This window comes from Silurus meridionalis, chromosome 16 (genome assembly GCF_014805685.1).
Source record: "Silurus meridionalis isolate SWU-2019-XX chromosome 16, ASM1480568v1, whole genome shotgun sequence".
Lineage (NCBI taxonomy): Eukaryota > Metazoa > Chordata > Actinopteri > Siluriformes > Siluridae > Silurus > Silurus meridionalis.
Genome location: NC_060899.1, coordinates 5824588 through 5835890, shown reverse-complemented (window position 1 = coordinate 5835890; position 11303 = coordinate 5824588). Strand labels below are relative to the sequence as shown.

General features: G+C 35.4%; 1 protein-coding gene across 1 annotated transcript; it reads right to left on the bottom strand.

Moving 5' to 3' along the window:
- Nucleotides 1-5393: 5393 nt before the first annotated feature.
- LOC124399101 (keratin, type I cytoskeletal 18-like) lies at nucleotides 5394-9224 on the bottom strand. Its single transcript, XM_046869817.1, is given in 8 exon segments — nucleotides 5394-5835; nucleotides 5939-6159; nucleotides 6359-6484; nucleotides 6609-6773; nucleotides 6868-6905; nucleotides 6908-7023; nucleotides 7142-7224; nucleotides 8718-9224. Coding segments are annotated over 8 exon segments (1269 nt in total). The 5' UTR covers nucleotides 9123-9224; the 3' UTR covers nucleotides 5394-5720.
- Between the last annotated feature and the right edge of the window lie 2079 nt (nucleotides 9225-11303).

The window sequence follows — 11303 nt, the reverse complement described above, 5'->3', positions numbered from 1 at the left end:
GCCGCACCTGTCTATAAGCCTACATTGAAACTAATGAACTTTACACAGGCTTTAACGAAAGTCAGTGTCTGTTACACGGTGTAACGGGTGAAATATGTTGTGGCTCCTTTAAGAGCAGAGCGGCATTTTGGGAATACCGCATTTTTCCGGTATTACTGCATGTGTGCAAGACCAAGGAATATGTCCTTATTATTTTCTGATGCTCATTTCTAAGTTTCTTTGACTAACCTGTAACACTGTTGCCAAGAAAAATAAAAAAGCACGAGTTTTGGAAACCTGTCTGTGCTTATATGATTTCTGTTGCAACTGGAGTTAGCCAGCTATCCCTTGACCCAGACTCAACGCGTTACAACGGCTTTTATCTAAACAGTTGCCTACCAAGAAAGTCATTGTTCACTGTCTTTCTCCTTCCATGGAAGTTTTTTCTCCCGATGCCGTGCAGCTCAGAACACAGGTGAGGTGTGTTTTTTCGTTTCCGTTCGGAAATTTCATTGGTCTAATGTTATGGGGCTCAGTTTTTTGGCTTGAAGTTTGTGAAAAAGGCAAAAAACCCAGGAAAAATCCACAAATTAGCCGCTTCATTGTTTAAGCCGCTGGGTTCGGCTTATAGTCCGAAAAATACGGTACTGTAAAATATATCCAAGTTTTATTTCTGTAGTATTGTCCCTTGAGAAGATCTACTAAAATGGTTGCTGAAATGTGAGGGGTATACTAACTTTTGTGAGATACTATAAGTTAAAATTGTGCATTGTTGCTGAAAAAAGGTCCTGACATGCTGCATTTTTGCAGTTTTGCAGTTTATTGTTGCATTTTGACATGTGATATGGAGCTTCTATGTTTCAAACAACAAAAGCCTAACATTTTTTATTTCAGGTCCTATACAGGAGGCAGGCAGAAGGAGCTTAGAAGAGCTAAGGACTAAAGTAAGTGCAACCTAATGCAAATAGTGCAGCCAAAAGACTATACAAGACAGTGTGGGACAGACAAACAAAACAAAAAATAGCACCGACTAGTATACCTACTGTGTAATGTGTTATAATGTGTAAAGGTGTGCAAAAACAGCATGTAAACCGATAAAGTATAGTTATAATATAAAATAGGTGGTGCTGAAGACATAGATGTATATGAAATCAGCAGAACAGTTTATTTTATTTAGTTTTCTTTCTTTTAAGTCTCAAATCAATGTTTCTACCTCACTGATTTCATCACACATCACAGGAATCCGCTTACCATCCTACAAACTCAAGTCTATAGGCAGAAGAATTATTAAATTACACTTCATGCTGTCAGGGTCACTGTGGATCAAAAGCCTCTTCAGTGGTAATGGATATAAGGCAAGAATACACAGTGGGAACTCTTTTACTAGAAAAACACATCTGAAGCAAGAACTAATCTCCAGTGTATACACTGTAGGTAGGGAAAGAACAGCATGAACATGAAACGCCACATGAAAAAGTAATTCGACTTTGAAGTACATAAATAGAAATGTATATGTAGTGTGTGAGTCATATTAGGTTAAAAAGCTTTTTGCCAGTGTGTGACAACTATGAGGATATCAATCATTACTTAAATATACTAGTTATAAACTTTAAAGTAATATGACTGTGTAACTACCAGGTTTTCAGAGAAGCTGTATTCAACTACTTCCATTCATTTGTCATAATTCAATGTTAAAACCTGAGTAGCCAAAGGTTAGGAGTCGTAATCAAATAGTATATTAATTAATTAATTCAATTATTCATTCATCTTCAGATTCTTCTTTATCCTGGTCAAAGTCATGATGGATACAGAGCCAATCAGGGCAGAATGCAGGGGAATTCATGCCAGACTTCATACCTAGAGGCAATTATACAGCTAATCTTCCTGCCTTTTTTTGAAAAGTAGAAGAAAACCAGAGAACCAAGTGGAAACCAGTGATGGATAGTAATTAAGTATTTTTTTTCCATGTTACTTACTTAAATACATTTTTTATGTATCTATAGTTTTAGAGTATTTTCATTTTGGGAAACATTTACTAAATTTTAATACGTAATATCTTACTTTTTACTTGGTCAGATGACCCCAACCATACCCAACACAAAGTAAGTGTACTCTCATTGTGTGGCTGCCACAATAGAAAAACTCTAACTACTGTTAAAAAAATTGTATAGTTTTGTTCTCATCAATTGATTTATAACCATTCCTTTCTGTCCAGTTCAATTAACCTTTACTGCAATTCAAAAGCATGTACAATTTATTTTACCTTGTCCACCACTGAAGAAAACTCACATGAACACAAGGAGAGGAGAACATGTGAAATTCTAAACAAACAATAACAATGAATCGAAACCAGGAGCTTGGAGCTGTGAGGCAGCAATGCAATCCACTAGAATTAAGGCCCAAACATGTCAGAATGCAAAGACAAACTGCCCTGGCAAACACAATCAGTGGTCATGTGAATCCTTAGCTAGGACATTTAATAGATTTTCAACAGAATGGTTGCTAAACACCAAAAAACTACAGCCACAAAAATGACCGCCAAAATGAATGGCTTTGCAGCAAAAAAGATCTCTTAAAGGTGGAAATTTATGGCCTTTCGTGTGTATAGGGACCCCAACACACAAAAATTCACAGCTTGGACATGTAAAGCACACAAAACCTATACATTCAAGCAGCAGAAGAGCAAAAAGGTCTAGTGAGTTTCACCAAATTTTCCCATGTGTCCCATCTGACTAAACAACTAAATTTAACCACAAATTGATATAAATTTAATTCAGTTTGTGCATGTATAAAATACTTTAAGGGTTTTAAATTAGATTTTGTATGTATGTATTTAGAAATTACAGTATGAAGTACAGGCCAACTTCTTTCTTTTATTGGAATGACATTTTACTTGTTTTCACCTGCTTTCCTACAAATATGAGAGGAAAAAAGAGAATACATTTCATACATTGAACAAGGAACAAAAAAGCTGAACTGAATTGGATGGATCTGAGCTGGTGGATGAATGCCAATTTCCAGTCAATTCCAATCCAACATAGTACATCATAACAATAAATTGAGCATAGAATTGAGCAGTTTAAAATGATTCACTGATAAAAGGATATACTGACCACACAGGCAGAAATATTGTGAGTGAAAATATGAACAACCTAAAGATATCAGGCTCTGAATTGTTTAGTCAGTGTTGACAGGCTTTTGTGTTGTGGTCAAAGCATACTTATTTCAGCCAGGGTTATTTTAATGCAAATCCTAGTTGCCTGTGCTAGAAGGATAAAATATGGCTACAGATACACTTTTCATATCAGATACTGATCTCAAAAAGACAATTAAATGACAGAAATGATCACCTTAACACACAATCATGTTAAAGAATATATTTCACACAATTTATGTTAATACATATATTTATATTTTATATTATCTGTTTTATATAAAACGTTTTGTTATATATTTAGGTGCAGATAAAATTACTAAGTAAAAGAAAAAAAAGCAAAAATAATTTATTAATAAATTTTTCTAAATGTATCTTCTTATATTTTTAAATAATGTACATTTGTGAAAGCTTATGATCGGTTTACTATATAAAATTTTTTTGTATGTATATATTTCCATGTGTTATTTTTGTATATATTATTTTTATAGGTGGGAAGCAGTGAAGTACAAATACTTCGTTACTGTACTTAAATAGATTTTTCTGGTATCAGTACTTTTCTTCACTATTTATCTTTTAAACTTTTTTACTTTTACTTATAAAATTTTGCACAAAAATCTGTCATTTCTACTTCTTACATTTTCTAGAACAGGCTTATTACTTTAGTTTCACTCTGTTTGGTGAAACAGATTTTTCTTCTTATTGTGCACCATTTTTAGCCCATCAATCGATTTCCTGTCATTGTGTGGCTTTTTCAACCTTTCACTGGTGTAAACAGCTTGAATCTTAGTGAATACTTGCCTCACAGACACAAAAATATCTAATATAAATGTAAATTTAAAATATAAATATATTATTAGAAAGCCTGAATTTGATAATGTAAACTGTATAAAAGTTAGAAGAGGTAAAGTTTCTCCTGTATTACCTTATTTACTGTTCGTGTGGAAACATTGCAAAGCTTCCGTATGATGTCCTGATGATTTACATAATTTAAACGACCATAGTTACTTTCAAACATTTAAAAGAACATTTTGTCTTCATGTTTTATATTGAGTATGGCTACAATAATAATAAACATACATTTGCATAAAGCATCCATATTTTTCCATGCCCATGCTGATTAGAGTATTAAAAACTTGAAAAGTATTATTTCAGGTTCATTTAGAACAGATAATGTTAATGTTGAGTTAACTCATGACAATCATGCTATTAATCGTGATTAAATATTTAAATCGAATAATAGCCCTAATATTAATATGACGTGAGGTCCAGTTACCAGCAGGTAGTAGTACTTTTTACTTAAGTACATGTAAAACTTCTTTACTTTATCTTGAGTGGAAAAGTGTAGTCAGTACTTTTACCAGTCTTTTTAAACATTAATATCTGTACTTCTACTTGAGTAAACGATGTGTGTACTTTTGCCCCCTCTGATTATTTTCATATTTACAACCGAGGTAAACCATTGCTCCATGGATCTTGCTTTGTGCACGGGGCATTGTCATGGTAAAACTGGTTTGGGTGATAGGGTATGATCAGTATATTATATTAGATTATTTTCTTATGCATATCAATTCTATGTGCAATTTTAGTCATTCAATATTAGGATAATCTCCTCTTTACTTAAAAGATGTTTCAATTGTGCTTTTGAAGTGTGCTTGTGGAGATTTGTGCTCATTCAGCCATAAGGGTTGCCATAAAGTTGAGTACTGATATAGGGTAATGAGGCCGGGAATGCAGCCAGCATTGTAATTCATACCAAAGGTGTTTTTAGAGTTGAGGTCAGAGCTTTATAGCCAGCCACTTAGTATATTTTACTACCCATGTAAAGCATATCTTCATAGAACTCCCTTTCTTATATAGTTATTGTCTTGCTGGAACAGGTTTGAGTCTCCCAATTTTATATATTGTACATTTTGGAAAATGTTATACTGAACTATTAGTATATTATACATTGTGCTTGATACAAAAAGTATAGGTGGAAAACTTCAGCTGATCAACTGCAAGTATTAAACAATGTAAAAGCTGCCTTTAGGTCATTTAAATATGATGTGAGCTTACTCATTGTTTTCAGGCCAGGTCAAACTTTGTTTTGTAAATATTCATGCAAATATCTGCCTCAACTGTAGGGACTAGAATAATAACTTCATTTCAAATGACTGCACATGAGCAGGACTCAAGAATAGGCACTTAATCCTTTTTTTTAAATAGTTTGTAATAGCTTTTCGTATCAGCTGCAAAAGAAATTACTGCAATCCAAAAATAAAAGTGAGACTTATTTCATCATTTATTCGGTACAACACAACAAACAAACAACAAACTGTACACATTGTGAATAATGTACACAATATTGGTAATTTTCAACAAATATTGTGTGCAATTAACTTTGCTTTTAATAGTTGTTACCTAGAAATATTCTGAAAATATAACTTTATTCATGATAAAAAAATTTATTGGCACAGACCCAATTTAAGTAAGGAACTATGGATGCAATAAATAATTTATTTTCTCCAAACATTGTTTGAATAGTTATCAATACAGTGTCATGAGTTGTTAGTGTTGTGTTGTCGGAGAAGGCTTGATGACTTGATTACACCTTTCTCTCCTTGGTCTCCGTGGTTGAGGACACCACTTTTCCATCCACGAGTGTTTGTGTGACGGTCATCACTTTTACCCTTTTCTGTTCATCAACAGCATCTTCCAGCCTAAGAAAGATTTCTGTTATTAACTGAGTGCAAAGACGCTTGAATCATCAGATTTTGGTAAAAAAAAGTAATAAAATAAACGTAAGTTTTAAACTTGACTCACTGGAAGTCTTCACCATCGAGAAGTCTTCTGTAGGTGGCGATCTCAGCCTCCAACTTCATCTTCATGTTGAGAAGAACTTCGTAATCCTGTGTCTGCTGCTGGATGTTGTTGCGCAGCTGCGTCAGCTCAGCCTCCAGCTGCCGTATATTAGAATTCAGGTTCTCGATTTCAATGTTGTAGCGCATCTCTGTTTCCCGCAGTGAGCCTTCCAGTGAAGCTTTCTGCAACAGGCATAGAAACCAAGTTTTATTGCAACAAAAATTTTTAACCAATTACAGTTTAACGTCAGAAGTCTGTTAAATGTTGATTAGGAATCAATTGAAGCAGTTGTGAGTTAAACTTTCATAATGTTTATAATATTCTCATTTGTTCATCCATCACATCCATTCATCCACAAGGAGAAATACCAAAGCAACCCACCAGACTATTTTGCGACTCCAACTCGATCTGTAGTGTCTGAATCTGTCGGCGGAGTTCAGTGACTTCTGTCCGTGCACCCTGAAGGGCCTCTGTGTTCTGTGAGACTTGTACTTGCACTTCCTGAATCTGTAAATATGGCATTTTTAGATTACAAATTAAAAACTGAAAACACTCTGTGTAAGAGATAGGATTAATAGATGAATACATTGATTTATTAAAGCATTCTCAAAATATCTATATTACACCGTACCTGTGACTCGTGCCATGCTTTGAGCTCTTCCTGGTTCTTTTGGGCCATCTTCTCATACTTGCTTCTTATCTCTGCCATGATCTGAGCCAGATCCTGTCCCTTAGGTGCATCAACATCCACCTGCACTCCTGACTGAGAAATCTGGTTTCTCAGTTCAATGACCTCCTATAAAGCCAAAGAAAAAAATCATGCAAATGTCAAAAATGATGCAACATTACTTTTGTTGAATAACACTTTTAAGATGCGAGACTTCACATACATTGTCATGGTTCTTCTTGAGGAAGATGAGCTCCTCTTGAGGCTTTCAATTTCACTCTCCAGGTTCATGCGGCCCATATTGGTATCGTCGATGACTTTCCTCAGGCCGACAATATCGGCCTCGACTGACTGCCGGATGGACAGCTCAGACTCATACCTATTAAAAAAAGATCAGATCAGTTAATGCAGTGCAATGTATCTCTCAAAGCCATGTAATGCTTTAATATGCTTACTTTATAGTGAAAATATGATTTGCCACCAAAAACTGTACTCACTTCACTCTGAAGTCATCAGCTGCCAGACGAGCATTATCGATCTGGAGCACGAGTCGTGCGTTATCCACAGTAGCATCAAAGACCTGCAAACAGTCATAAAGTAGGAGTTAGCAAATGTAGGCAGTTTTAAGGACTAATCTAAGCATATTATACAGGATTTGTTAAAACACTCGTGTTAATAGTGAAAGCTGACATTTTGGGCTATGTTCATCTGCCAGAGGAGCAGCTGTCTTCTCTGTTCTGCATTTTATGTTTGCTTAGATAAGAGCAGAAGAACAGCAGGTGCCAGAGTCCTGAGGATAATCATTAACAAACAACTAATTCATTGGCAAAGCTTGTTTAAGGGGACAGTTTGTAATGGAGGCAGGGTGGAGTCTAATTCAGCTTTCTCGTTTTTTCTTGCCTGGGAGGTCCGGTGTGTAAGTTAGTATGCAAAACATATTTTATTTTCATTGGAAGAAAAAGAAGGAACCAATCATGGAAAATGCCAGTGATCTAATGCCAGTTAGTTTCAAAGGCTCATAAATGGTATTTTATGAATTGACTTGTCTGTCTTTCTAAATTTTAAGTATCACAATTATATTATTAATAAACTTTAATAAACCAAAATGTAACTAACTAAATAAATAAATAAATAAAATAATAATAATAAAGTACTTATTAAAACTTTTTAAAGAACATTTATTGTAATGGTTTTTGTCATGAAATAATTCTAAATGTTTTTATCTTAGTAAGTTACATCACTTAACATAGTATGACGTATTCTTGCTTGACTGACCCTGACAAATGCAAACTTCATGCCCATTTATATGTGATCAAGCTTCTTGGCTTTGTCTGCTGAGTGACAACCATATGACTGACTCAACATTGCTTTGTATTTACACCATATAAGTTTTGTTGCCTGTATATAAAGCAGAAAAAGGTGTGAACGCTTATCGTATTTGTCTCTCTGCATGGTTATAACATTGTCACTATTAATGTCTCTCAGGTGGAAATTGTATATAAGTCAAGCTCAGTCCCTTGACTATTTCAACTTTTTCCTTTCCATTCAGGTTTTCCCATTCCTGGAATATTCAGTCTACAGGAAATCACAGAATCTCTTGGTATGCGGTGATGAATAAAGAAAGAATAGAACTGCTTATTCAACAACATGGCAGCGTTAAGAAAGAATTATGGGGCCTCACTAAGGTCATTGATAGTTCTTTTGAAACCATAACTCCTTTTGCTTTTCATCTATTGTTCTCAGACATTAAACCCAACTTTGTTATGTCTAATCAACTAGGAAAAACACCTGGATGTCCTCAGGCAGACTAAGACCAAGACCAAGCTTTGATGATGATCAATACTACGACTACTACAACTTATTTATAATAATAATTTTTATCACCTTACCCATAAAAGTAAAAAAAAGAAAAAGTACTGCTAGGTGGAAGCAAGGTCAAAGTGTTAAGAACAAATAGACCCTGTGCAATATTGCTGCACAGTCTGAAGGCCAGAACTGTGTCTTTCATTAAGGCCTGTCTGGTTTTAGGGCCCAGCAGAAGACCAGAACTAGAGAAACTTTTCAGTCACTCACCTTTTTACGCAGGTCATCCAGGATGGCTTGGTAGCGGCTGTAGTCACGTACGTCAGGACCTCGCTTCTCCAGAGCCTCACGGATCTGCTGCTCCAGCTTGCTGTTAGCCTTCTCCAGGCTCCTAACCTTATCCAGGTAGGAGGCCAGGCGATCGTTTAGGTTCTGCATGGCCATCTTCTCGTTGCCCATGATCTCGCCTGTGGTCCCAGAGGCACTTACTTGGAAGGAGCTGGACAGGGAAGAGGATCCCAGCCCACTTTGTACACCACTATAGGAGGCTGAAGAGATACGAGTGCCTTGGCCACCAGCTCCAGCATAGATGCTGGCTGCCCGGTAAGCAGGCAATGCAGAACTGCGCTGGATGGACCCATGAGAGGAACGCACAGAATAGCTACGAGTGCTCATTTTGATTGAAGTGATTGACTGAGTCAGTAAATGAGTAAGAGCAGAGCAGAATGGACAGAGAGCAAAAAGGCAGCCAAATGAATGCACAGGGCACAAGTGAGGGAGACCTTCAGCTTTATACTCGTTTTCATGGTCCCGCCCAAAAGTCCCTCCCTCTGACCAATCATAATCTCCCATGTCGGATTTCAGTTCTGTGGCTTTTAAGTGAATGGAATGCACTTGCAACTGGTACTAGTGTTTTTACAACAGTCTCCTTTTTTCCTTCCTTTAATCAAGTTAAAATTGTTTTAACTGCGTCTGAGTTATTTTAACAAAGAATCAGTTTTTATTTTAAACTCTTTGAGCTTTCTGTTACTTGAAATAGTCTTTATGATAAAAATATCCCGGAGTTAAACAAATGTATCACAAATGTAACATTTAAATATAATTTTTAATATAAATATCTTCTGAAGTGTACTAAACTTAAGTGACCTTAAATAAAACATCCCCATCATTAAAAAAAAGTGTAAAAAAAAAAAAAAGGGCACTTTTCTCCTATTACATTAAAACATGATGGATGACACATCTATTGAGAAATTGAAGTGTGATGAAATTAAAAAGAACGGTTGGTCGAGTTTCCAAAAGCAAAAAAAACATTAATGTAAATTAAAGTCAGGCTGAAACATGCTTATGCTGTGCTAATCATTTTTTCAGGAAGCCATCCGAGTAAAGCGAAACTGTGATAATGTCTGTTTCACCTGTAAAACGATATTTCTTCTCAAGTTGTTGAACAAATAAATGAAACAATTAGTGCAGGTTGAAAGAACTTATGCATGCAGGGACAAATGTCTGCTGATGCAATGAGACACACACACACACACACACACACACACACAAACACACACACACACAGAGGCACTTTATCATGCTTTCTCAAATTCTCTTTTCACTCAAATGGGTACATATAGAGTAAGTTAATACCCAGGGATTAACAATGGCACGACCGCTCAAGTGGTCCTAAATGCAAGTTTGTATGGAGACAAAAGGAGAAAGAGGCATTAAGGATTTTTTTAAATCTTTCTTCGTTATTTATTTAACTGATTTAACTAGTTTACTATTATGTAAATGGAGACGAAACTGCTTTAAGTGATTATGGGCAATTTAGGCGTGTGCATGTTTGTGGGGGAGTACGGTCAAGGGGGAGACATGCTTCGGTTATCCTGTTCAATGGAATGTGTTTGTTCTGAGACACAGGAAGGGTAGAGACAAGAATTTGAGAGCTGTTAGATTGAAAGAATTTGCCTTTCATGCCAGAGAGCTCCCTCCATAATCACAAACTTTTTTGTGTATTTCTTTACTTAAAAATGGCAAGAAATCAAATGCAAACTTTTGAAGACATGTTCCATTAATTCTTTGGTCAAGTAACTGAAAAATATTTTGAATGCTTTATATTTTTTAAGGATTTCTTGGTCCCTATACACACAGCTGCTTTGTGAGCATGGTGATGAGATTACAGTTGGAATGTGATAAAAACCAGGACATAGGCATTTGGTTCAGTAAAAAACAGACAGGTGTATATTTTTATAGGTTGTTCTCAAAAGCAGATGCTCAGATGCTTTCCTGTGGGTCTGCTGGATTCTGGATATTTCAACAAAGGCAAAAAGGGAGCAGAAGTAGGTAGCAAAATCGAACTGAAAGTTATATAGACATTTTATGTTTAAAATGATCTCAATGTTAGTTGTCATAAAAGTAAAGTAAGGAGGGAGTATTCCTATCATCGATTGAGCAATCTAACTGATGAAAGATAAGCCTGAGTAGCATTCAGTTGCACCATGCCATATAAGGCTTTGTGTTTTACAAGACAAAGGTGTCAATAAAACATATTTTTTTTTGCTATAGATCAACTAAAGGATTATGTTAAACCTGTGATTGAGGTATGTAGTGATTTTTTTTGATTGATTGGAATTCCCCATTGATCTAAAATGACAAAACAATATTAAATGGTCACATTGATTAAAATATTTTTACCACTGAATAAACACAATTACTATGTTCAAACAAATACATACAGCATATTTCTGTGCTTATCCACTACATAAGTGGCTCAGGCAACATGAACTAAAACTCAAACCAATTATTTTTTATAAATCTTTATCTTTTACAAATACACTAAATGGATAAAAGATTGTGTACACCTGTCCA